Genomic DNA, 27,957 nt, shown 5'->3' with positions numbered 1-27,957 from the left:
TATAAAAGCAATGTAGAAAGAGCTCACTGTAAAAAAGTCAAATATAATACAGAACTATAACTATACATTCAAAGGTGCAGTGGGACTTTCATTGCAGATGATGTAACAACTTTAGTGCGTGTGTGTGTGTGTGTGTGTGTGTATAAAATAAAGGATATAAATCATTAATACAGACTAAGTGCAGAAATAGAAGGAAGCCCATCTGGAGTCTAGATCTAAAGAGGATATGGAGTAAATATCTATTCAGAAAACGAGTGATTGTTATGAACAGCTGATTTTATGTTTGTTTATAAACTTTGTACCATTATGACGATTCAATCACTTTAATATTGTGTAATAGTGTTTGATTCAGGATTTTAAATATCTGGAACCAAACAGTCACAGCCGCGTGTTCCACCCGGAGGCATTTTGTCGACGCACCTGAAAAAACGACCGGGTTGCGCGGTGCTCACCAGGAAGTGCGAAGAGACAGATGTGTCTCCTGTCCCAGCTCAGTTGTCTCATGTCTGCGGGTTCATCCCTGTCCCTGTTGACCCCCCCCTGAGCCCACTCGCCCAGAGAAGACGGGACCGCGAGCCGCCGGAGGACAGACGGTCTTTTGAACAATGCCCCGCAGAAAGGTAAGGCTGCTGTGAGCTGCAGCTCGGACACACAACAACAACAACAACAACAACAACAACAGCAGGACGCCACGGCTAACGTTGGCTAACATCCCGCTTGTGTGTGTTGATCTGTGGCTGTGCGACACACACTCAGTGAGTTAATGAGAGTGTGTGTGTGTGTGTGTGTTGATTCTCAGCTGCCATGTTGTGTGTCTGCTACACGCTAAGCTAACGCCTGTTTCCTGCTGAGTGGCGGGTGTGTGTGGTTGTTGCGGACGCGGTGTGTCTCCTCGGACCCGCAGAGATGTGCACACTTGTGCGACGGGGCTTCGGGTTGTGTGTTTGTGACGCTGGTTCCCGGTGGACGTCGCTAACGTGGAGGGGAAACGGGAACGAGCTGTTCTTTTGGTGGCGAGCGTGAAACGCGGCGTCCCGCACCAAAACAACGCTGTGATTGGTCAGAACGGGGAAAGCGTCGCGGTGATTGGTTCGGCCCTCCCAGTCCCCGCCCCTTCGCGCATGTCATTGGTCCCCTGTGAAGCTGTCAAACACGTTGGTGCTCCGTGTTGTTGTTTGTTTCACAGCACGAAACACATGAATTTAGATGGATTCAGATGAAAAGAACATTAACTGAGATATTATCAATATTTATTTTGCACATGTTCGTCCTAGAAATTATTATTCATGTGCAATTTCATCATATTATGTTCAAAATCATGGGCAATATTCTCTATTATTAACCATATTATCTGCTTCACGTACCTTTAATTTCCTTTCTTTAAGTCTCTATACCATTCACATTTTTCTATATTTTTAATATTTCCTTACAGTATTAAGTATTATTATCCTTAAGTGCTTATTGATACTTATTTTTGACTCTTGCTGCTGTAATATTGCAAATTTCCTCATTGTGGGACTAATAAAGGATTAACTTATCTAATCTTATTGTTATTTCCATTTGGCACATTCTGCATTTACTCCGTATACACATTATACTTTATATTTTCAGACTTAATACTCTATTGCATATTGTGTATATTGTACTGTAATCTTGGATATGTTGTTATATTAGATAATGCATTAGTTCATTTACATGCACTGGTTTAGGGCATCGTCCCATGTAAAACTCTATCATTTAGATTCTGGACAAGGGGAATATGTAGTAAGAAAATACAAATAAGATTAGAAACAGAATAAAAATATTAATTTTATATACAATGTCTGGTAGTTTTATAAATGTGCAATATCAAGATAAAAGTCGTGTTATTGTAATTGTCCAAATTCTTTGTAAAGTACAATATGTGCAGCAGCTTTTCTTGGGTTTATAAACAAATGGAATCAGTGAAATGCATAAAAAATATCGATGCATCCTATAAATGCGTCATATTTCCTGAGATGATATTTTGCAGCTGTGACTTCAGTGGGTGCACGCGCCCCACATGCAGCATGTTCCCTGAAATGCAAATGACGTGTTGTTGGGTGCTCTTCACCCCACCCCCCACCCACAGCCGGGCTGGAGGAGAATCTGAGCCTCAGCTTGCAGCCTCACTTCACTCGCTCCGCGTGCAGCTCGCTGTAATTAGGACATTTCATGTATTCATTTGTTCACTTAGGATGTTTGGAAATAAGAATTAATCGATTTAACAGATTAAGATATATTATATGTTATTTATATCTACATTATACGTGGTTTATGACCTGGGCTCGGGACATTGTCAGGTGTTTGAGCATCGCGATGAGAGGCTGCAGAGGAGATGTGACGGGGTGATGTTCCTCCCTCAGAATGGGATCTTTGTTGAATTATCCGCTGGTAAAACAAAAGAACCCAAACAGAACCACACGCACATTAGGACTGGAGCTCCGGTCACTGGCCGCGCACAGCTCCGCGTGAACTGACGCTGCCTCTGCTCGTTGTTTCCAGAGAACCGCCGGAAGCAGCTCGGACGGGACCGAGGACTCGGACTTTTCCGCCGATCTCGAACAAGTCGAAGTTTCCGAGAGCGCGCACCGGCGCAGCAGCACGCGCCTGACCCGCGCGTCCCTGCGCCTCAGCCGAAGCTCACAAGGTAAAAGTTTGACGGAAGATGATAAATTACAGGAGACACACGAAGTCACATACACCTCGTGAACCTACTATACAGTAATAACCCATAGAGAAACAAGAAAGACTTTCCAATAAGAAGAATAATCAGTTCTAAAGCACAAATGGTAAAAATACAGAAGGAAGTACACAAATAATAATGGTAATATAATAATAGAGATAAAAGAAAAATAATAACCTGGCCTTACAAGTGAATTCAGTTAAAAGAAGACACCCTCTTAGTCTGACTTACTTCCTCAGGAAATGAGTTCATAATAAGTTTATAAGAATGAAATATTTCCATCTACTGCAGAGAAGGAACAATCTATCAGGCCTTTTAACCTTTAGCATCTTTAAACCATTTTATTTTACCTTTAATATAAAACCAGGGTTCACACTTTTATCTTGTTTTAAACTTTAGAAAGTTAGAGGAACCGTTTTTCCTTGTGAGTATTATCAAACCTTTTTTTTTATTATATCACAGTTGGGTTTTTTGTGCACTCTTCTGTTTATCATACATATTTTATCTCCACACAAACCAAATCTGTCTACATGCAGTGTAATTCAGTTAATGTGAGTCCTTACTATGAGATATCTTCATCCAGAGACCACCTCACACTGGCTTTCATATATGAGCAGTGATAAAGCATGAATGGGTTGAGACAGCCTGACCCCCCACCCCACCCCCCCCCACCACCACCACCACCACAGGCACACAAACACACCCTGTGTGACCTGGTTCTGCTGTGCCAGAGGGGATTCACTACAGAGAAAGAAAGGCCGACACTGTTTCCTCTGCTTTTTGTTGCTGAGAGAAGTACGAGTCCTCACAGAGGCACAGCACAGAGTTCGCTCCAGACATAAGTGGATTCAGAAGTTCAGTCCTCCTCCCTGTGGTGGGATTAGACTCCTCACAACCATTGAGGCCGTTCACAAAACAAGTAACTCCTTCTTCTTCTTCTTACCATTTTTGTTTGGAGTTGCTCAGACTACTAATCTAGAATCTGGAAAACATTGAATGCATCTGCTCTATAAAGGTCTCTGCACTCCAGCAGTGCTGCAACCAACAGTTATCTTCAATATCATGTCACTGTTTATTGTCAGCAACAGTCAGATATTCAGAGAAGATAATTAACCTTGACTATGTTTACACGAACATTCAAAATGATTGACCTTGTTCCGAATAAGACATTATTTCAAATATCACATCTTGCTAATAGACTATTCCATTGGTTCTGTTGTTATTCATTAAGTTTATAAGGAAGGTTATTTAGTTTATATAAAGCCGGATACTCTCAGGTCTCATACATTTCCTCTCCTCTCCTCTCCTCTCCTCCTCCTCTCCTCCTCCTCTCCTCTCCTCTCCTCCTCCTCTCCTCTCCTCTCCTCTCCTCTCCTCTTCCTCTCCTCTCCTCTCCTCCTCCTCTCCTCCTCCTCTCCTCTCCTCCTCCTCTCCTCTCCTCTCCTCCTCCCCTCTCATCCTCCTCTCCTCTCCTCCTCCCCTCTCCTCCTCCACTCCTCGCCTCCTCCCCTCCTCCTCCTCTCCTCTCCTCTCCTCTCCTCTCCTCCTCCTCTCCTCTCCTCTCCTCCTCCTCTCCTTCTCCTCTCCTCTCCTCTCCTCCTCTCCTCCTCCTCTCCTCTCCTCTCCTCTCCTCTCCTCTCCTCTCCTCTCCTCCTCCTCTCCTCTCCTCTCCTCTCCTCTCCTCTCCTCTCCTCTCCTCTCCTCTCCTCCTCCTCCTCTCCTCTCCTCTCCTCTCCTCCTCTCCTCTCCTAGATAACGGCAGCTCAGTGCGGAGCAGTTCTCCTGCAGCAGTGGGATCCGATGAAGGCCTGGACTCAGCATCGGAGCCGGCAGCGCGCTCAGCAGTGACGGCGTCCGTCTTCTCCTCCGGGCGCAGGGTCACACGCAGCCAACAGGGGGCGACAAACAACACAGCCAAAAGATACCCGCTGCGCCAGAGTCGGTCGTCTGGGTCCGACACTGAGGCTAATGGTGAGAGGATGCGAAGGAGGAGTAAAGGAACAGACTGATGAGTAGATGAGAGAGTTGAGTTGGGAAGGAGGAGAGAACAAGGAATGACATTAAGATGAGAGGGGGGAGGGGGGGGGTGTGTGTCTATCTGTGTGGGTCCTTCATTCATTGTGGTGCTAATATCATCAGGCCTGTCTGTTATCACAGCTTGTTCCTGATCATAAAGAAAACAAATGTGTCTGAGCTCAGATCCAGGACGTGTGTTGTCACTGGAATGAATGAATGACCTCACGCAGACAGGAGCTGTTGTTGTCTCACTTCAGCCCCTGGAAGGAAAAGCACGTTCATCTGTAATTAGTTTGTGAGCTTATTCAATTTGATCATTCATCATCTTAACAGTGAGTCATATTGTGAGAAGATAGTAAGTGTGATGTCACAATACACAGTTAATCATGATTTATAATAATCATAATTAACCATCATTTTAATTATGTCTCACAAACCTAATTTATTCGCTCAATACAAAAAGATAACGGATGTTAAGTTGTGGACAGTAACATGTGAAATATGAGTGTGGAGTTAATGTGCTCAAATTAAAATTAAAGGCTGAAATGACATGGATAAAAATGTATCATATAATTTAGTTATTAAAATAACTAGTAATGTTAAAAATGTTAATGTATTACATATCTGTTTACAAATTAAAAACAACAAGGGCCATAAAAAGGTCCCCAGTAGAATGTTATATCAAATGTTAAAAGAAAATGTATTCATTGGAACATTTGTTGATGAAGAAAGCAAAAAATCTGTAATCAAATTATATAATATAATAATAAATTCAATATGTTACTGTCACAGATAATTAGCACTTTTAACAAACAATGAATCCTCACTAGTAAACAATAACTAAAATAACAACATAACAATTATCATAAAGTGTTTTTACTTTACAGTGTCTATGTCTGTCAATCTTTTCTTGTCCTGATTGGCTCAGCAGATCTAAAGCCGTCCGAGGACCGGGACGAGACCCCTCCCCGCACCCCAACAGGCAACGCCCCTTCCTCAGAGTCAGACATCGAGGTTTCCAGCCCGAGCAACGACCTCGTGTCTTCCAGCAACGATATTGTAGTTTCACAAGAGGAGGACGAGAGATTGGCTAAAGAGCTGTCACTCAAAGAGGCCGCCGCCCATGACCTCTCTCACCGGCCCAAGCGACGGCGCTTCCACGAGAGCTACAACTTCAACATGAAGTGTCCGACGCCCGGGTGCAACTCGCTGGGTGAGGGCAACACAGCTGCAATGGCTTCCTGCTCTTATAGACCTTCTCTGAGCATCCTGTCTTTATTTGTGCTTCCCTCTCTGTCCCTCCACATCAGGTCATCTAACAGGGAGACATGAGAGACACTTCTCCATATCAGGATGTCCTCTCTACCACAATCTGTCTGCGGACGAGTGCAAGGTACACATGCACACACATAGAATCCACCGTGTTGCTTTAAAACAGAAGCTGTGACCATTTTGTTTTGTCTGTAATCTTAAAGTTTCTCTTCTGTCATTTTATTTTGTGGTATTTTTCGACAACTATCTGACACATTGGAGGTAAAAAAACAAGCTGCATTTCTTCTACTACCGTTTAGTTTCTTGCTCATTGTCAAACCAAGATTCTTTAGTGTTGATATCCCACTGCGACCAAGTGTCCAGTGGATGAAACTGAAGCAATCCAACAGAATCAAATTGAAATAGTCAAGCTGTGAAGCCTCCAGGAAGGTGGGGGTGGCTGTGCCATGTTTCTGCTGCAGGGCTGCTTGTGAGTGGTTGGTGGCAGACAGTGTTGATGTTTTGTCAGGGCAAGGCATCGACCCGCGACAAACAGGCTGAGGAGAGGACACTGTCGCACCGTCAGGATGAGAACAGACATTCCACAAGAAACCAGGTAACGCACAACACACACAAGTGCATCGGGCAAACGTGACGCACGCTCACACGTAAAAACACACAGGTGCACAAACCCTTCCTCCTTTTTCTGTTGGATTTCACCTGTCTGACTCACTTCATCGTGAGCTGAAGGTGTATTTGTGTGTCTGTGTGCACTGAGGGGAATCCCCCTGCATTACTCTTAAAGCAGCAACTCCTCCAGTGAAAGATCGGATGGCTAAGTTGGCCAGATGTTCAGAAGGCACCTTATGAAATGTATATACACAATATACCATAAGAAACGTGTACAAAATGGTAACATACACACCGTGCAATCCATAATGCTGCAGCAAAACACATGTTAGACAAATGTAATCCATAAAATCTTAAAGGAAGGAGGAAGGGGGGGGGGGTTAAGGACAGGAATGATATGGAACAAGAAAAAGATGAACATACTGCAACATATTGGTTATTGCATCAACAGAAAACACAAACATAATCGCAAAAGTTGTCCGTGTTTGTCCGTGTTTCACAAGCGACCTCTGCTCGTAACTCTGCTCGTTTCATTCTCACTCCCTTAAAAGGTAGAGGGGTCAAAACTGCCTTTTTTGAAAGGTTTGTCTGTTTCCAGGCTCCGACAGAGCGGCAGCTGCGCTACAAGGAGAAGGTGACGGAGCTGAGGAGGAAGAGGAACTCTGGCCTCAATAAGGAGCAGAAGGAAAAGTACATGGTAAGTGGGCGAGGACTGAACGTGTGTGGCAAACACATAAGCATTTGTCCATATTGTATTTTGAGAGTCTTTGTTCTTGCCGCCCCTGCTTGTACAGGAACACCGTCAAAGCCACGGGGCGAGCCGGGAGCCGCTGCTGGAGAACATCACCAGCGACTACGACCTCGAGCTGTTCAGGAAAGCGCAGGCACGTGCCTCGGACGACCTTGTAAGAGAGAAAACTCATCATCATCCCCCTCGCTGTTCCCCTTCCTCCTTATTTTTTGTCCCCTCTTTTCTGCCTTACTCCTCTTCTTCTCTGTTTCAGTCTGCAAACCCTCCTCTGCAGCCAAAGGAGGAGTCTGAGATATTTTTGGTAGTTTGGAGAATCACTTCCTGTTGTTCTGTATTTTCTTGCTCTGTTAGACTCGTTCAGATGAGACAGCTTTGTTATTTTCAATCCGGCTTCTCGTCAAACCTTCACAGTAACGTTTGAGCCTCTGAGGTACAAAAGGCAGACGCTCACTTTCTAGTGCAAACACTATATTTAGATATATGACAGGCCTCCCCAGCTGTCATTGGTTTCACTGCTAAATAACCTTTAAAAAGTAATTCATCAATTAGCATGTTTAAAATGTCTTTGTTCTTTTTGTCTTTGTTGGAGTGGCATGGTAATTATGGTAGTTAATCTTAAACTTGTCCCTATTCATAGCTTTAAACATCGTTTACATCTAAAGTCCAGTTTTAGAGATTTAGAAAATAACGTCCCTGAAAATCCTTTAATAGACACGACATGTTGTGTTTCCTTCATATGAAGCCTTTTCCTGTTTGTTCCTCATCCTATGGTTTCCCAGCATCTTTAAATTTCTTTTGTTGATTTTTCTGTGACTGGTTTCCTCCACTGAGGTTCCTCCTAAGTTTGATCTTTGGCTCAACAGATCCTCTTCCCTGCATAATTGAGATCTCTTCCTCTTCCTCTCCCCTCTGTCTGCTCGCCTGCCCTCTCTTCTTGTCCTCTTTATACCTTGTCCCTCCGTCCCCCCGTCTCCTCCTCCCTGCTGCCGTGGCCCGTACAGGAGAAGCTCCGTCTGTCCGGTCAGGTGTCGGAAGGCAGCAACATGATAAAGACCATCGTGTTTGGTCGTTATGAGCTGGACACCTGGTACCACTCTCCTTATCCGGAGGAGTACGCCCGCCTGGGGAGGCTCTACATGTGCGAGTTCTGCCTGAAGTATATGAAGAGCCAGACCATTCTACGCAGGCACATGGTGAGGCAGCTCTCTGGAGGCACCTGCAGACCCTGACTTCTTGTTTGGTTCTGCTCAAAATACAGTGTTTGTTTGCTCTGTTTTCCTTCTGTCAAAGGCCAAGTGTGTGTGGAAGCATCCTCCAGGGGACGAGATCTACAGGAAGGGAAACATCTCCGTCTTTGAGGTGGATGGAAAGAAGAACAAGGTAAATGTCCTCCTGACTTCCTTCCAGACGGTCCAGGAATCATTGATCCTCTCGTGTTTTATCGTAAACCTCTCGTGAAGCAAAGTGAGCTGTCAATGACTGGTGGGAGGGGGGGTGAGAGGATAAATCCATCGTCTTGTGTTCCGCTGTGGACGGAGGCAGCCTATCTGCACCTCTTATACCTGAATGTAACACTCCTCTAAACCCAGTAATCCAGGGAACTTTTACACAAAGACACAAACACACTGACAAGAAAACACAACATTGTGTAAATCATACAGATTGTCCTTCCTCACAGATTTACTGCCAGAACCTGTGTTTGCTGGCCAAACTCTTCCTGGACCACAAGACCCTGTATTACGATGTTGAACCTTTCCTCTTCTATGTGATGACCGAAGCCGACAACACAGGCTGCCACCTCGTCGGATACTTCTCTAAGGTGCCACATGCACAGTGCGACATTTTATACGTTTGAGTTATTATTATACAGAGAGACTGTGGAGACGAGAACAGAAGAAGGTTCATAAACTACTTCTGATAAATGCATCGTCCCTCAGCACATGATATTTGATTCTGTGTTTACACTGTCTGAGTTTATTCATTGCAGTGAACATCCAATAAGTCTCTGTTTTAAAATGCTTTTATATCCTCTGCCTGTGTAAATGTCACTAACCTCAACCTTGAAAACCTTGTCTCAGGTGAATGGTCGTGTTTATGGATTGATTCTCTCTCTGCAGGAGAAGAATTCTTTCCTGAACTATAACGTGTCCTGCATCCTCACCATGCCTCAGTACATGAGGCAGGGCTATGGCAAGATGCTCATAGACTTCAGTGAGTACAGACACAGTGTGTGAATTCATCTATAGCGACTCTCACACATGCACTGAACTCCGTTGCCCCCGAGGCTAATTCGAGATTGGTTGTTGTGTTACCTTGAGAGGATGTTTGACAGTGAAACTACTAAGAGCTCTAAAATGTCTTTCACCAGGTTACCTGCTGTCTAAGGTGGAGGAGAAGGTGGGTTCACCCGAGCGTCCCCTGTCCGACCTGGGCCTCATCAGCTACCGCAGCTACTGGAAGGAGGTGCTGCTGCGCTACCTGAACAATTTCCAGGGCAAGGAGATCTCCATCAAAGGTCAGGAGAGGAGCACACACCGTTATAGAAAGAGGCAGCAGCATTTCAGGAGGGAGGACGTTTGAAATAAAACCAACTAGTAACTAGCCCCAGACTGCATGAGACTGTGTACAACTTCCTGTTGTGTGTGTGTGCACCTCTGTGAATGGATCAGAACACACCGAGTCAGTGTTAACGTGATGAATGAATGTGGACGCATACAACACTAACAGTCGTCCAGAACTAGGCCACTTCAAACCCATTCAGGGGAGCGAGCGGGAGACGGCGTGCTCAGCACATCGGCTTTCATTCTGCTGTTTCCTCTCGTTACCGAGAAAATCCGTGTTGCTCTCGTGAAAAGAAAAATGAGATGAAGAGTCTGCCGCCATGTTGGTGGATCTGTGGGACTGTCACGAAACACAGTGGCTCTGTGAGCGAAATAATAATAATCAAAAACCCTTTTTTAATATTCGACAAAGAAGTAACTACAGAAACCATCCGTGTCATTCAGTAATATCACTCCGTTCCATTTCTTCAGAGCTTTTTATCTTCCTCCTTTTCTTTGGAGTCTGTTCTTTGAAAACTGTCTGCACGTCTTTTTGAATATTGACAGATGTTTTCATACAGAATAAAGGAAAGGATTAGTCTAAGTGCTCCCAGCCTGCACTCGGAGTTCTCTCAGTGTCGTGGAGATGAGCAGCTCATCACATCGCACACACAGGGTTGTGTCATCGTTTGATTACACCACTGGGTTTCCACATTTCTGTGATTGTCATATTTTAGCATCAGCTTTATGTTGCTTTGACAACAGTAATTGTGTTTGTTCATAGTCGTTGCCAGTATCTGCTCTCGAGAGGCAGCAGCAGTCCAAAGTGAAATTCCTCAGTAACTTTGGGATAGATGATTTGGTTCTGGGCCTTCTTGTCCCCCACAGGATGAATTGTAGTAACTTTCTTTTCACAAACTTTTCATCCACAGCACCAGCCTGTTAGCTCCCAGAGTCAGTCTGACCTCCTCCCTCTGGTTTTACTCCTCTGTTCACAGAGATCAGTCAGGAGACGGCGGTGAACCCGGTGGATATCGTCAGCACATTGCAGTCCCTCCAGATGCTCAAATACTGGAAGGGAAAGCATCTGGTTTTAAAGAGACAGGTAAGAGACAAGGATCCATTTTAAAAAGTCAAACTTCCCTTCATGCTTCTAAACGCACAGGATAAGTACATTTCAATGAAGATGTTGTTCCTCCCTCTAGGACCTTATCGATGACTGGAAGGCCAAGGAGACCAAACGGGGAAACGGCAAGACCATAGATCCCACAGCCTTAAAATGGACACCTCCTAAAGGGACGTAGAGACGCTTCACACTCCAAACACCTTAAAACACACACCCAGTCCCATCCTCCGCTGTGCACTGGCATGCTCACACACCCTGAGACTAAACCCTCACACGCACTCTTGTACAAAAAGCTTTCCGCAGCTACAGTCGTCAGCTTTTACTCTGGGTTCAAGCCGTCACTGTCACGACTCGGGAAACTGACTTCAGTCCAACCAGTCGTTTTAAATACGACTAGAAAAAGAAAATGAAGCACAGTTTGTTGGATGTTTCAAACATTTAAAGATCTGGTTCTGCAAAACCAAGCTTAGAATTCAATTCTTATCTGCACAGAAATATAGGTATAGAACCCAAACATGAGAATTAATGGTAACTAAAAGTGAAACAAGCAGATGCACTGAAATCCCTGAGGTAAAGTGTAACATTAGAGTTATGCTTTCCATTTACTCGCCTCTGGCTTTATCACCACTGTCCTTCGAACAGAGTTTGAACACTATCACCTTTTACAATGACTGATACATTTAAAAATGGAGTCTGGCAAATTCTGGTAGCAGCCGTCGAGGTGCTAGCTTCACAGAGGCAAGGGGGGGGGGGGGGCTCAGACGTGAAACAGGAATGCAAACACTGCAACACAAATACAGATGTGGACAATGACAAGAGCAGATTAACTTTTGGTTGTGTTTCCTTTGTATTGAGAGGCGAGAGGGCAACACAATCGATTAGAGTCCCATTGTACGAAGGGGGAACAAAGGAGCATGTCAAATAAATATATTCTATTGTTATTTATAAATTCATTATTTTAAGTTATCTCTCAAATTGTAATTTAATTAAACAATTCCTACATTTTATTTATGAGATAGGATTATATACGTCATGATGAACTAAGATTATTGTCCAGCGATGTAGTGATGTGTTCTCTGCAGTCGCAGCCGCTGCTCGACCTCATTTGTCAGCCGATGAGTGAAAGTAATTGTGCGTTGTTAGCGCACCTCCTTCCAGACACCAGACACCCCCGCTAATCCCATCTCCCACAGCCGGGGTCTGTGCTGCAGTTCATTCTGAGACGGAGACACGTCGGCGGCTCGCTGACACAGACCAGCTGGACGTGATTAAACTGAACAAGGGTTCAAACTGCTTCAGGGTCGTTGGGGCAGGAACCAAGACCTCGATTTATCCTCCAGGTCACCAGAGAAAACCAAGTTCCGTGATCTCAGTTAAATATTAACAATATCGTTTTTATTCTCAATGTGAAACTGCAGCTGGTTTTGGTTGAAAAGTTTATAAGAGACAAAATAAGAACAAATCAAAAATGTCCCCCAGAGGAAACAGTGGCTGTTTGAATTCAGAGCAAAAGAATTCCACTTCTCTCTCGTGCAACAAACTCACAGTGTCCCCGTATTTAACCGAGCGCCGTCGTCACTTCCCCAGGAAGCTATAGCTGCCATTGGCCATGTTTGTGCCGTGTTCTGTCACCAGGACGGGTGTCACCACGGGTTCGTGTCCCCTCGTACATTCTGTCAGTGAAGAGGAAGCTCAGCTGCTCACAAACATGTCGCTGTGTTTTCTGTGATCTTCGTGTCGACCTTGTTAAAGTTCTCAAACATATTTTACACTTTTTCTACCTCTAAGGTTTTACCACTGTACGAAAGCTCCGACGGCCCATTTCTACCGTGTTCTTTTTTTATCGTGTGTTAATGTGAAAAATATTTAGCTGTGTTTGCCCAGCAAGGTTTTTCTTTGATTAGATTTTTAAAAAAAATATGCTATTTATATTCTTAAAAAAAACGACATTAACTGCGTAGAACGTACAGTAACAGACCGAGTCTGGTGGAGGACGTCGACTCTGTGGCACTGGCTTTTATTGTGAATAGAAATATTTATTTAAAGATTCTATGTAGATTTGAATGTGTTTTAAAGAACTTACCGGAATCGCCACCTTCAAATACGACCACAGTCATTTTCCTTTCAGACCCTCATCTGTTATCAGAGGTGACGTTTGATGAATCCAAACTTCTGCACATTGTCACTGTTTGTTAACACACACACACGCTGCTGCAGGAGTAAACACAACAACACATCCTGTCTGCGTCGAGCCAGGGAGCGCGTTCTGCAGCTTGAGTTGCTCTGAGGACTCGTTTACATTCAGAGTATCAGAGAGAAGATCGATGCTGCTCTCACGTGTGAAGGATGAAAGCAGATAACCAGGGTTCACGTTGTCGCCTGGCTCCAGCACAGGATCCATCAAACTGGCCCCTTTTACAGGTTACAGCCATTTGACCAGAGAGTCTGATTGAATCCTTTCACTCACAAAAGCCAGATGTTAGTGGTTTATTCGTGGAAAGGGGTCTTTAGGGATCTTCGGAGGTTCCTGTGGCCCGAGTCCTGCTCGCAGTCTTAATGCTGAGAGGCTTTACAGGCGACGTACTTCCTGTGGACACGTGAGAGTGGAAGCACAGTTACTCAGAAAGAAAGTGAATCTGTGTATTTCCCCCGAATGTCCAACTGGTCCTTGAAGTGTCCGACGGCAGTTGGCTGTGAAATTGAAGGTGTGTGTCCAACGACGTCAGATTGAATCAGCTTCTTTCCCATAATGCTTTGTACCTTCTGGATCTTTAGTGTCACAATTTAAAACATGGACGAATCTTTTTCTTTCACAAACTACAGACTGATTTGTTTTTTATTCTGTTGCCTTCAAAGTGCTGAGGATGTTTTTTCTCTGTGTCTTATTTTCTCGTTGTTTCAATTTGTCTGTGTTTAACCTGTTAATCTTTTTCTTTAATCTTGTGATTCATGTTCCTGTTTTCTTCAAATCTAAATATCAACAGTTTCAAACGTGATCCTTTTAGCAGCTGTTCTCAATAAACCTCTGAAACGTGCTACTGAGCTAAAGTTTGTTTACAGGAAAGTGCACTTCATTTTTAAAGGGTTTCAAAGTAAAAGTCTGTCCTTAAACAACCTCCTGATGATAAAGTTCCATATGTGTCTGTGGCAATTTAGTTTTTGCTGAGTTAACGTTGAGTTTTGCTTTCGGTGCCTCTAAGTCCATCATCTTCAGAGAGAGAATATGTTCTCACAGTTAAAACACGCGTTGGTTTCTAAACGTGTCCTTTGAGGAAACCCGTCTTTCTTGATGTCTATTTTTGTTTCTCTCGTCTGTTTTTCATCCTGTTGTCTCGTTGTCGTCCTCGGTGCCAGTGGCAGCTATAGACACGTTCAGAGCATTTCACTGATTATTCATTATCTGGCTCCCAGTTACTAACTAGAGTCCCTCCATCACCTTCCGTAGGCCAGCGAGCTGTCGTAGATCCGCTTCCTGTTCAAATGATGCACACAAAGCAGCGACACACAAACGTAGCGTGGCATCGATGTGTAGCTCAGTTGTGTTTTTTGTATTTGCTTCTACCCGTCGACTTCCTCTTCAATAAACACAAATGGTGATCTTCGATGTGTTGTTTGTGTTCTGACAGCGAAGAGAATCGTTCAGTTTCTGTGATTGACAACAAATGAACATCTGTACGTTCAGTGTTGATAAAGCGTCTACAGCTGAACCACAGAGCCCAACAAACTTCATATGTAATATAAGTGAAACACTCTTTTTAATTTATTATTCACACCGTAAACTACACAGCTCAATAAGTCCCACAAAAATAGAATCTGTACCATAACTACAGTTCCATGAGCTAATAAATGTTCTGTTGTCAGAGTATTTAAGCTGCAGAGGTTCAGAACCTGATGGATTCAAAGTGATTTATTAACTGTACAATATAAAGAAATGCTAAGATTATTACATCAGATAAACTATGAAGAGTTTGAGAGTCAAGAAATTACAGAAATAACTAAATTAACAGATTTGAAGCTTTATTACCTTTATTTGAACTTTAATATTGTTTCTTTTAAAAAGTGGTTTCACATCCGCCGGTGTTTAACCCAGAATAAAGACACACTCAGTTGATGTCATCAGCTTTAATGAATTTGGAATGAAACAAGCCAACGCCCTGAGACGACACAAGGCGTACACACGTACATAGTTTTAAATATTATTGATAATATTGATTATAATGGAGATGGATGGGCGATGGTCCTGATGTTTTCCCGTAGCGTTGAATTGATTTGAGTCCATTGCAGCAGATGTTGAAAACATCTGTCCTGAGTGTGTGATACTCGACAGTCGGTCCTGTTGCTCAGCAACGTACGACTGTATCGGACGTTGTAGTTGAATCAGAGCTGTGATTATGGTTAAGGGGATTTTTTTTTTTTTTTCATCTTTAATAAGATTCAGATTTCCACTCCTCTTCCACATCTGGAAAACAGAGACAGACGGGACAAGATTCAACCTATGAGATTATTTACTGCTTTTAAATAATAGATGATACATTTTATTTCACTGCTTTTTAGACATTGAATGAAACCTGACAATGTGTCGTAAATAAACGTGAATAATCGAAGTAAAATCAAGCATTTAAATTAGATTAAGAGACGCAAACAGTTAAGTTTAGTTAAAAAGTAAAACGGAGGTTTGATTACAGGTAAAAATACAATCAAATCAAAATCAAATCCAGTTTTCATCACCTTCTGCACCTAAACTCCTTCGGCCCATGAGTCCAACAAACATCTCCCCTTTGTTTCCTGCAGACACAAACACAGAAACTACTAGAACAGATTTCACCACCGGAGTTATTCTAGGAGAAACAGCACCGATGACGTTCTAACGGTGTAAACACACTCACTCTTCCTCCCCAGTCTCACAGGCTGAGATGCACCTGAAATACAAGAGAGGAGGAAAATGTTCGAACAGGAGATGAATAGGAAATATTAAAACGTGTCACTGGAGAAAAACAAAATCACAAAATACAATAAATCAACTATAAAAGTACAAAGTTTATTTGTTTGTCCACCTGAGCTTCTTCCCATCAGGCCGTGGAACTGCTGCGATTTGGAACGCTTGAGAAGGTCTGCAAGCCGATTGCTTATCCCCCTCTCTACTGGGTAGCCCTGCACACACACACACACACACACACACACACACACACACACACACACACACACACACACACACACACACACAGACACACACACACACGTAATGAGCACAGGGATGAACAGTATATATTTTATATTTTAAACTGTAAACTCTTCCATTTTCTGTATTAATCTGCCAACTGTGATCACTTCTTCTCATCTTAATAATGTGTTAATGTTTTATAACCTTCAACCACCACTTCATCACTTTCCTACTTTTAGAAACACGATTTTCATTTGGTTATTTTGAGTGTTGCAGATGCGTAACACAGGATATGACACAGCCCAGTATCATAATAATTATTATTCAATACATTTATATGAACATTTACACAGAGCTGCAACTCTCAGGAAGCAAACCAGGACTGTTGTACAGAACTAAACCCAAACAGTCATAATAGACTTCAGAATACAGAGTGCACATAGGGATGTGTGCGTGTGTGTGTGTGTGTGTGTGTGTGTGTGTGTGTGAAACTCATCCCCTCTCCTGTCTCAGTATGTTTATCAAACAGATGTTGTGCGTGTTCGATCTGTCGCTGCACAGCTGCACATATCTCAGGTCCAACAGCTCATATAACTCATCGTGGACGACATGTTTCCTTTAATAATGTAATTATAATGGATCACAGCCCATTTTCTGCTTCTGGCGAAGGAAAGAGGAGATTATTTACCACAATTCTCTACAAGAGCAAACAAATCAAGAGCTAAAGTTAGATTCTCTACGATTCCTGATTTAATTTAGTTTGGGTACAGTGAGTACAGTAAGAGTAGTTCCTCCCCTCGGCCACTAGGCGGTGCAGGCTGTGTCTGTGTGGAGCTCTCCGTGGTGCTGAAGTGTAAAACAAACAGGAGACGTAACAGAAAACTAAAACACTTCTTCGTCTGAACACTGATATTACAGGACGTCATATGAGAGGATCGTTAAAAGAGCGATACTAAATGTAGTATTTATAATGTATAAATATAACTACTTAGTTCCACAGGTGCGTTTTACAGTCTCAGTCGGAATCTGGATTATTGCAACAGGCATAGAAGTTTATTTTCTCAGTTTCCTTTATAAAAACAATACATGCAAATCCAAGAAAAATCAACTGTAACATTTTTTGGAGGATCCTTAGGTTTTTTACCTGCCAGTTGTCCACAGTCCACTTCTCCCCGTCTTCCTCTTGGCTGGGGAGCGGCGTCCCCAGTGTCCCGATGACCTGCACGAACACGACCACGAGCAGCACGGCCACAAACTTCAGAGCTTCCATCGTCGTCCCAAGGTTCTCGGAGTCAAAGTGGCGGCAGATGGTCAAGAAAAAGCTTCCTGAGTCGGACGCATACAGGAGCCAAAGAACTTCAGGACCTGAACAACATGTGTTTTCTCCTGCACTTGCTTGTGCGTTTGCTCCTGAGTGAAGGTCCCTGTTGACTCTTTTTAAACCAGCCCCTGCTCGCTCCTCCCTCCAGCCTCCAGTGTTAAAATCCTGCAGTTCAGATTCTTCGCGTGACTCAGACGTGATGTGCGTAGACACTGAGTAAACTCTGTCTTATCTAAAGCCAACTGAGCTCAAACTGTGAACGATGGCTGTGTTGATTAGTTTCTGTCTGTTGCAACTCATCCAGCAGCAGAATATGAAATGAGTGAACAGAGTGGAGCTGACAACACTGTGTGTTTTACCAGGTCAGTGAACAACAAGGAAGAAAAAGGCCACAGGCGACGACAGGACCTGTTTTATTTTCACTGTCACATCTCCAGTTCCAGCTCCTCCGTCAAAGCAGAACCAGATCGCAGTCGTGTTCTGTGTCGTCTTTATGGCTCGTGTCACCTTCTCCAGGTGCGATTAGATTTTCAGCTCTGTTTGTGTTCGTGAATGTCTCGGTGGGTGGGGCCGTGCGCAGCGGCGTGATGAATTTATGCTTTAAACGGCCACAGCCTTCAACAAGAATCCAATTATCTACCTCTCTCTGTAAGCCACACAGAAGAATCATTATGACCCATCTTACAGAGCATAATGAACTGGGAGTACGGTGGTGCACTGGTTCGCACTTTGGCCACACAGCTAGAAGGTTGGAATGTTCTCTTTGTACTCGCGCTTCCTCAAACATGCAGGTTGGGTTTAGGATAATCTGAGACATTAAATTGACCGTAGTTGTGAGAGTGAGTCGTTGTTTGTCTCTGTTTGTTGAACCTGTGATTGACTGGCGGCCTGAGCAGTGCCCCGCCTCTTGCCCAATGTCTGCTGGGATTGGCTCCAGCTCATTTCAGAGGCTGCATCCTTCAGAGGCCGGTTGCGTCACAGCGGCGTCACTAAACTAACCCATTTCAAAGGCTCTTCTAAATATGGCTGACAAATGCATCCTTCCATCTCAAAGAAACAAAGACTCCAACGGGTGGATCCTTCCTATCCCAGGATTCATTGCACTTCAGTGACGAGGTCGTGGTGCAAGCAAGCGATGAGACGTCTGCTTGAGTTTAACGCTTCACTGAAAAGACAAGATTTACCTTTATTGATCCTCCGTAGAGGAAACTCACAGAAGTGCTTTTAAATATACTTAAAGGAAAAATACACTCAGTTCTAGCTCACAGCTTCGGAGCCGGCAAACATTTGTCTGTGACGTTGAATTAACATCGTCCGGTGGATTCTGGCAACAAAAGATCGAGTAAATCTCAATCCAGGCAACTGGTGAGAACTAAATATTGCTCATCTTCACATACTATTGATATTGTAACAACACGAAGCAGGTTGAAGATCACTGAAGTTCACCTTTAAAGAATTAGAAGTGAAAGTACTTGCAGAGTGTAACCTGTTCCCCAAAGAAACATCTAGTACATCATGCTGCAGGAGGCGGAGTCTAATGTAACCTGATTGGATCAGTGAGACAATTCACCTGATTATAAACATCCAACCATCCATTCATTCATCCATCTATTCATCCATTCGTCCATTCATCCATCCCAGTCTCCAATCAACACCTACACAGTCAGGATGAGAACAAACTCCAGGAACCTTCTGGCTGTGCAGCGAAGGGGCTGATGCTAACATGCTAACATGCTAACATGATGAACACAGTAAACCTTCTACCTGCTTGTCTGGTCACGTGAGCTCGATCGTTGTGAACACGTTTCGGCCTCATACACATACTTCACTTCTTCATGATAGTATGAGCACAAAGTTCTGTAAAAGATGATGACCTCCTCTTCTCAATAGGTCCTGATTGTCAAAGGAGGCTGATTACAGCTTCCTCAGAAGAGCTGCTATTAAAACAATGAGAGAAACTCCAGCCGCTGTCGTTAGAGTGAAGGAACCGACGCCGCGGTATAAAGGTCAGTGATTGAAGGTCACCAGGCAGGTAGGGATGAATGAAACGCTTTGATCAGACCGGACATATTGTGTAATTTGTCATTAAAATATCTATATTGATAACGTATAATTATAATTCACCTATCATGCACACTTCAACTGCATTTGAAACTCACATGTTTGATGAAGTAAAAACTCCAGTGACGTGTGCAGTACAAAGAACAACCTCACTGTGAGACTGTGGCCTTTTTCTGGGTCGTGAGACGTCATAGCAAGAAGGTTCCCGGTTTGAATCCTGTCCTGGCCCGCCTCTTTCTGTGTGGAGTTTGCATGTTTTCTCCAGCTTCCAACCAAAGTCCAAAAACATGCAGGTTGGAGTTAATTGGTTAATTGGTCCCTTCGCTGGTGACCCGTCCAGGATGTCCACCGCCTCTGGCCCAGTGTCAGCTGGCTCCTGCTCCCCCTGCGACCCTCAGGAGAATAAACGGTCTAGATGATGAACATAAACAGCTTTATCAGCTATTTCCTGCCTTTACATTCAGCAGGAAACACAAAGTTTTAAAGTCCGTCCCTCAAACACCAAGTTCTGCTTTGGAACTAGTGAGAAAATGATCTGTCCGATGTTTGTCTCCCTCAGTTTGTAACTGTCCTCACTCAGATAGCATGTGGGCCACTTCAGGCAATGATGCGGCACTTCTGGCCAAAACAAATGTTGGGGCTTTTTTGGTAAACATGTGGCGCTCTAGGCAAAGTGTAATCTGGATATGAGCCTATGTGGTAAATGGTGACTATGGCCCAAATAGCACTGAACATATTTGGGCCACTCTTGCTATGACTTACTTTTGGCCCAGATCTGGCAAACAGGAGCGAGGTGGTGACAGTTTGGACCAAAACAATGTCGCTATGTGGGCACCAGCCACTCGTGTGCATCACATTTCATGTTGAGCTGGTGTCTGTGCCGCACACCACGCTCAGTTTCACATGCACGGATATTGTTTCAGGGTTATTGAACTGGCAAACTGACACGACGAGATGTCAGAAATATTACTGTCAATGGCGTCTCAGTTAAAAGGAGCAGACGGACGCTCTTTGTCTGTCTGATGTGTACGAAGCCACCATCAGTAGCCAGTTAGCTTAGCATAAAGACTGCAGAAGGAGAAGCACTGACCATGGACGTGAAAAGAAAATCCTCAAAGTTAAAAAGCGAATGTGTCGTTAGAAGTTTCATTAAAATGTGATATCTTTCCTTCAGTCAAACACCTGAACACCGGAGACCACCGACCTCGTCACGACGCTGGACGGCCGCACGCATCAAGGAACAAATCACCAAGTCATTACCTCAGTTATGTTTAACCGCTCCACCGTGATGATCGAGTGACTCACATAATTGTTGAAGGGAACAGTCTCCTGAAATGACGTCAAGGAGTTTTGGAACAAGGTTTATTACTAACGAGATGTAGACGAGAGGCGTCTGCACCAGGATTACCGGATATTTCTCGGATTTGAACCTGGAACCTTCTTGCTGTGCCATTCTTTTTTAAAAGGGCAGCTCCAGTAGCTGCCATCAATGACAAGGCTTGAATTTAACCTTTAACTCTTTTCCTCATCTTAAAGAAACGCAGCATGATTGAAAGAGAAATACTTTGTGGTCGTCAGTTAAAGAACAAACGCTGACGAATGTTTCCTTCCACCCCCAACAAATCAGGATGAAACCTCTCCCCGGATTCATTGCACTTTAGTGACAAACAGCTTTTCAAAGAGGTAATGGCGTCAGCAAGCCACGAATGCTCAACTTTCCGGCTTCAACTAAACAACTAATGATTCTTTTTATAAATCAAGGGGCATTAACACTTTCTCGTCCAGATCTGTATCCTTCAATGAGACACAGACATTGTCTACGGATGTAATGGGACAGTTAATACACAGGTTTTCTATAACACAAACAAGTGTTGGTGTCTCCATCACTTATTTGCTGTTAAGGTTCCAACACAGACTCGTCTGCTGCTTTAGTTTCTCCCTCAGACTCCTGTGAACAGCGGTGAAGCTTCAATCTGAGCTCAAACCCAGTTAAACACCCAGGGAGCATTTTTTTGGCAAACAAAACAATCGTTCTGGTTGTCGTCTCTTTCTCCAGGGGGAAGCAAAGACAACGCACAAGGTGGGAAGAGCAGACACAAATTTCTCTAATCCATTTAAGGCTAATTGCTTATTAGTCTTTCTCCATTGTCCTGAGGACTGTGCTGCTTGGACGGAGCCAATGAACTCATCATCATAGTGGTGATGATGTTAAATCAAACTAATAACATGCAGAGCAACAAGCAAGGGAGACATTCAAGCAGGTTATCTTTGTTTTCAGCTTTCAGATCTCAGGAGTAACTGCTCCACATGAGGAGCAGTGAAATGTGCATTTTTTTTATGTTGAGCTGAATTACAGAACTTTTGGTTTAAAAAGTTGTGAACTTGGGTGTGAGGATTGTGTTGATGCGTCGCTGAAATGTTGCGAGCCAGCCTGCGTGCACTGCTTCACCTCAGCCTGCTCCATAAAGTCAGCGTGAGTGAAGTCGAGCAGAAGTAAATAAGAAAAGTGTTTTCTGCGTTTCACCAGAAACTCGACCACAGCGGCCTCATTCCTGCAGATTCATTAAAAAGTTTAGACTGTGAACACGATAAGAAGAACAGAAGCAAGAAAAACATCTAGTGCTCCCTGAAGAGAGCATGAAACTCTACATACGTTCATGCATGCAAACACAATGTGTGTCGATGATGTGTGTGCATGTACCTGTCTCAGCCCACAGGTACTGACTCCTGTTTATTTGCTCCATATGTTACAGGTCTTGGTTGAGATGCTGTTCAGCCGCTCTGCTCCAGGTAATAAATACAGGCAGTGAACATGACTGGATGCTTTCCCCACTTCATAATTGGATCCTTCAATCATTCTCTGCAGGGATCTTGTGTGTCTGAATGCATGTAAGGGCGTTTCATTGTGTGTGTTTGTGTCATGAATTAGTGTTAGAGTACTGATGCACGTGCCTGTATGTGTAGAATCTACATCCATGTGTTACTGGACTGGAACAGGAAGAAATCCCACTGAGACTCATAGTTTCCCTGGAATCGAGTCAAAGGCACATTGAGTTTGTGTCAGAGAGGAAGATGCATTCTGCTAATTTCTCCATCGCATCATGGCCTGGGATCACTTCCACCAAACAAATGCCGGCGTGTGTTTTTTCTAACGGCACTCATTACTGCTCAGAGTGTTGTTTCCACACAAGAGGAAACGAATGGTGGAGAGTAAATGAAGAAGTAATTATGCACATTTGTTTCTCACCTTCATGAAGCTTCCCTTAGTGCAATCTTCCCAGAAAACATCTGCACAGATATCAAAGAATCAGTCCGAGTTTTTATAGATATTTGTGATTGATGCCACTTTAATGAGACACAGACACACAACCAAACACACACGTCCTGCAGCACATTCTGTATAACTCATGCTAACTGATGCCTTGACTCTCAGGTGAAAGACTGTTTGGTGAACATCTGCTCTATTGTCACTGTAATTACTATAAATGAATTTATAAATCCAGTCCACCTTGGTGTGACTAATGGTGTTTACCAGGTCAAACTCACAGAGGCTCTGCGTTATTCATCTGAGTGTTGTAATGTACGTGGAGGTGGATTTAAAACACACACAGCTCTATCAACAGTGAAGAGAGGAAGACTGGGGAGAGAGAGAGGGTGATGGAGATATCAATATGCACACACACCTGTGTATTAATGTAGTAAATTAAAAATATGTCAAATATTAATGTTATTTTAATGGTTTTAAAGAATCTGTGTATATCTGTTTACTTCCATTAAAACATTGAAGCTCGAGAAATTCGGCAGCACCTTTCATATCTCAGGGCTACTGCGCCATCTAGTGGAGATAAGCACGCAGGTCATCCTTTGGCTGTACCACAGTGGCACTAAAAACAATCAAACTTTGTTCATCCTACCTGGTTTATCTGCACAGAACATTTCATGAAATTAAATGTTTGCATTTTACAATGTGAGCAGTACAGAGTCATTCGGTTACTAGGATACTAGAAGCACAACTACTAAAACACCGGAGCTGATTAATGATATTACACAAACCTGACATGTAATTTACATTCATGTAAAACATTCATTTTCACATCATTTACCTTTTCCATATATACGATTGACATGACTCACATGAAAACACGACATCAACTCTGACTGAAATACAACATATATATATATATATATATATTATATCTGTGACCTGTGTACCATCAGTACCTGTAATGTAATACATACAACATGAAAACACATCAGCCACTATGAAACGACATGAATCAATGTAATAGCCCTGTGTCGTGTGTGTGTGTGTGTGTGTGTGTGTGTGTGTGTGTGTGTGTGTGTGTGTGCATCACAGTAAAGCTTGATGGTGGGTGTGACCGACGCTTGGTGACATCATCATAATGTAACGGGCGGCTATCAGAACAATTACAAAGAGAAGAACACAGGAAATAAAATGCACATCCAGATGAACTTGAAGCTGTGATTGGCTGCTGCTTGCCATTAAATATTTAAACTTGATTTTGATTGGCTGGTGCCTCCGTGGGCCCATGAGAAGTTTAGCAATGCAACAGACCCACAATGCAGTTCGGCTTGTGACTCCAGCAAATAAACTAAAAGTGTCTTGTATAGAAACATGCATATTGTTAAAGTACTTTATGTAAAATACACACATACTCAAACCTTTCCCTACTTTAAAGAACGAACATCTTTACTCTTATAACACAATGTCAGACTATGTTTATACAAGTGGTGATTTTTTTTTAGCCCATGTTTTAAGGTTGGCAAAGCTACTGGACAGGAAGCGCAGGCATATCTGATAATTTAATACATAACCAATGTGCTGTTTATTGGCAGCAGTAACTCAGACTGTGTGACACCGCGACTCAATCACTGCAACACTGAAATGTAATCCAGGCAATATTAACGTCATTCGTTATATCTGGAGTTGACAAGTCATAAAGTCTTCTGTGCTCTGAAGGCACAATCCACAGCCGACGTGTAAATAACAAGGTACAGCCCCGTCTACTGTTCCACCACAATTCAGAATACAAAGAGCTAAACCTGCATTTAAGTTAATCAGGTCAGGTTCAGATCTATTTCTAATTATGATAATAATAATAATAAGCTTTAATTGTAAAGCACTTTTCTTAACAAATTTACAAAGTGCTTCACAAGAGGCTAAAAGAACAATAAAATAATTTGAACAGTACATCAGTACATCAGCAGAAAAGCATCCATCAATTAAGAAATTCTAAATGATTTTTCTGTGTCTTCTACGTGTGAGGCTCTGCTTTTTCATCCTAAGGTCTTTGTTTTTTTAAGTTTTGCGTCTCTGTCTAGTATTAGAAACATCATCTAGGGGGCGCTGTTGGAAGCTAAGGATGTAGGACGCGTCTGTCTATCACTCCTGAGCCAAATTGTTCTGTATGGTCAGACGCCAGAAGAGTCCTCTAAATAACTCTGTTCGATTTTGAGTTTTCTAATGACATCTACTCGGCCAAAAACTGAGTCTGAAAGAGTGGCCATCACCACCTCCTGATTCACCCCCGTCATAGATGGCCATGGACACAACGGGAACACTGACTGCAGAGCTGTTACAATCCACGATGAGCTCTCTCAAAACCGATGTCTTCTGAAAGATTGATTCGCCCTCTAACATTCTCAGGTCAGAGATATCACCGATTAAGGACGAGCTTACAGAATTGAGACTGTATCGAATAAGATCGATGCACGTGGGGTAGCCCTGTCGGAGCGGGAGTGCAGTGCTACGGATCACAGTACTCGCATTAGCGAACTAGAAGCTAATGTTGGCTCGCTAACAACCAGGGTGGCATATCTTGACAACAGATGCGAGGACCTGGAGAGCAGAATGCGGATAATAATAATATTCGTCTTCTGGGAGTGCCGGAGGGAGCGGAGGGCCTGATCCAGGATCTGCAGGGCCTCTCAGAGAAGCCACTGCGAGAACAAACTTAAAAGGGATAGACTATCTTTGTTAACGCGCTGTATTGCCCAATTAGATGATGTAAATGTCATTTCACCATCTCCAGATATTTATAAGGAGCGTTTACAAGCAGCGTCTGACACATTACTAACAGACCAGGTTACTGAACTTCTTGTCAAGTCTAGGAGCACTTACTTTGAGCAAGGAGATAAAGTCAGTAAATTATTAGCCCTTAAGTTACGTCAAGTTTCGTCATCACATCAGATTCCTAAAATTCGTTCATTAGACCCCAGGGGGATCCATGAGGAGTTTCAGGAGGTTTTACCAGTCTTTATATACTTCTGAAAATGAAGCGGATGAATTACAGTTGGATGATTTCTTTCACTCTCTTATTGTGCCTTTAGTCTGCCGTGATTTGGTAAAAACAATTAGAGCGACCAATAACTGTTGAGGAATTGTCTTACACTGTTAAATCCCTTCAATCCGGCAGAAGACCAGGGCCGGACGGCTATTCAGCAGAGTTTTATAAAAAGCTTTTTTCCAAAATTGCTCCTATTCCTATTGAAATGTACAATGAAGCATTTGTAAATGGCACTCTCCCACAGTCTCTCACTCAAGCCACTATTTGTCTTATTCTTAAAAAAACAAGGACCCTCTTGATTGTGCATCATATCGTCCAATCAGCCTGTTAAATGTTGACTATAAAATCTTAGCCAAACTTCTTGCAATGTGTCTGGAAACAGTCCCTCCATCAACTATTTCTCCTGATCAAACAGGATTTATAAAAAATAGACACATATACTTCAACCTCCGTAGATTATTTAATGTCATATATAATCCCTCTGTCAACAACACATCTGAGGCCATTGTATCCCTAGATGCGGAGAAAGCGTTTGACAGGGTGGAGTGAAAGTGAGACTTCTGTACTCAAGCTTCTGTTAGGACCAACAACACTCAATCAGGTTATTTTCCTCTGCAGCGGTCAACACACCAAGGCTGCCCTTTAAGTACCTCGTTGTTCGCCCTCACTATAGAACCCCTTACAATCGCACTTCACTCTAACCCCCTTGTTAAAGGTATACTCAGATATGGACAGGAACACAAATTGTCTTTATATGCAGATGATTTATTGAAATATATATCCGACCTCTCTGTTCCAACCCTGCTCTTGCTGCTATCACATCCTTCGGTCACCTATCAGGATACAAACTGAATCTCAGCAAAAGTGAAATGATGCCGCTCCATGTGGCTGCAGAAAATTCCCCTTTACTTGACTGACCATTTAAAATTTCTCATAGTAGTTTCGTCTATCTCGGTGTACATGGTACAAATCGATTCGAGAACCTCTTCAGGACCTACTTTACCTCTCTGTTAACCCATACTAAGGACGATTTTGAACGCAGGTCTTTGCTGCATCTCTCCTTAGTCGCGAGAATTAAAATGACTACTCTCCCCAAGTTGTTATACCTCTTTCAATGTCTACCAATCTTTCTTCCCAACACATTCTTCAAACAGATAGGCAGCCTAATTATATATTTTATATGGATTAAAAAGACTCCTAGGATACAAAAACAACTTTTGCAGAGGCCCAAATCAGATGGGAGACTAGCACTACCAGATTCCAGGTTCTATTATTGGGCCTCTAATCTTAGGATCATTCAGTACTGGTTGCAGGGCAGAGTGATATCCCCACCCCCAATTTGGCTAGAGATGGAGGCCGCCTCATCTTTACCGGCAGCATTGTCTTCTCTTGCTCACTCCTCCATCACAGGTCCTTACTCCTCTTTCACCAAAAATATACGTGTCAAAACAACATTAAGGATCTGGAACCAGTTTAGATGCTACTTTGGGTTTCAGACAGTCTATCTCTCCGCTCCAGTAGCCTCAAACCCAGCTTTTCCCCCCATTTATGTTTGATAGTGCTTTCTCAACATGGTCTAATCTCGGTATTAAAAGATTTAAAGATCTCTATATTAACAATACATTTAGTACATTTGAGCAATTATCAATTAAATCTGGTCTTCCAAGACATTGAATTCTACAACCAGAACCTGAACCAGAACCTGCGCCGCCTTCTGAGCGAGAAGGGGGCGTATTCTCCTGATGTTGTGCAGCATGAATCTACAGGAACGTGTTGTTGCAGTAATGTTGGCAGTAAGGGAGAGTTGACTGTTGAGTGTCACACCCAGGTTCCCAGCAGTCTGGGTGGGGGGGGCTAACACAGAGTTGTCAAAGGTAATAGTCAGGTCGTGGGTGGGAGGAGAATGAAAAGTAGTTCAGTCTTATAAAGGTTAATTTTCAGGTGGTGTGTGGACATCCACTGAGAGATGTCAGTCAGACAGGCAGAGATTCGTGCTGCTACCCGTGTTTCAGATTGGGGAAAACAAAGGAATAGTTGGGTGTCATCAGCATAGCTGTGGTAGGAAAAGCTATGTGAGTGAATGACAGA

At 43.2% G+C, this 27,957-nt stretch overlaps 1 protein-coding gene across 8 annotated transcripts; it reads left to right on the top strand.

Moving 5' to 3' along the window:
* Positions 1–388: 388 nt before the first annotated feature.
* On the top strand, positions 389–14,622 carry LOC117766169 (histone acetyltransferase KAT7-like). 8 transcript variants are annotated; one of them, XM_034592940.1, is made up of 16 exons: positions 424–620; positions 2,524–2,668; positions 4,457–4,675; positions 5,649–5,933; positions 6,031–6,113; positions 6,501–6,587; positions 7,200–7,298; positions 7,396–7,506; positions 7,606–7,653; positions 8,354–8,545; positions 8,643–8,732; positions 9,031–9,171; positions 9,470–9,563; positions 9,721–9,867; positions 10,891–10,997; positions 11,098–14,622. In XM_034592940.1, the coding sequence occupies exons 1-16, from the start codon at positions 606–608 to the stop codon at positions 11,194–11,196; spliced, it is 1,962 nt and encodes a 653-aa protein (XP_034448831.1). In that variant the 5' UTR covers positions 424–605; the 3' UTR covers positions 11,197–14,622. The 8 variants fall into 8 exon arrangements, with proteins under 8 accessions (XP_034448836.1, XP_034448831.1, XP_034448835.1 ...); XM_034592939.1 differs by lacking the exon at positions 424–620 and adding an exon at positions 2,277–2,412 and having other exon boundaries at positions 5,652–5,933; XM_034592938.1 differs by lacking the exon at positions 424–620 and adding an exon at positions 2,282–2,412.
* The last annotated feature ends 13,335 nt before the right edge of the window (positions 14,623–27,957 follow it).

The sequence above is a fragment of the Hippoglossus hippoglossus genome, chromosome 8 (genome assembly GCF_009819705.1).
Source record: "Hippoglossus hippoglossus isolate fHipHip1 chromosome 8, fHipHip1.pri, whole genome shotgun sequence".
Taxonomy (NCBI): domain Eukaryota; kingdom Metazoa; phylum Chordata; class Actinopteri; order Pleuronectiformes; family Pleuronectidae; genus Hippoglossus; species Hippoglossus hippoglossus.
Note: the sequence above shows the minus strand (reverse complement) of the source record. Positions and strands in the feature narration are given on the sequence as shown.

Excerpts from the sequence above, each read along its gene's own strand:
- LOC117766169 (XM_034592938.1), top strand. The coding sequence starts at position 2,386 with ATGGGATCTTTGTTGAATTATCCGCTG. Across the intron at positions 2,669-4,456 it reads CCTCAGCCGAAGCTCACAAG|ATAACGGCAGCTCAGTGCGG; the intron begins GTAAAAGTTTGA and ends CTCCTCTCCTAG. Across the intron at positions 5,934-6,030 it reads GCCCGGGTGCAACTCGCTGG|GTCATCTAACAGGGAGACAT; the intron begins GTGAGGGCAACA and ends CCTCCACATCAG.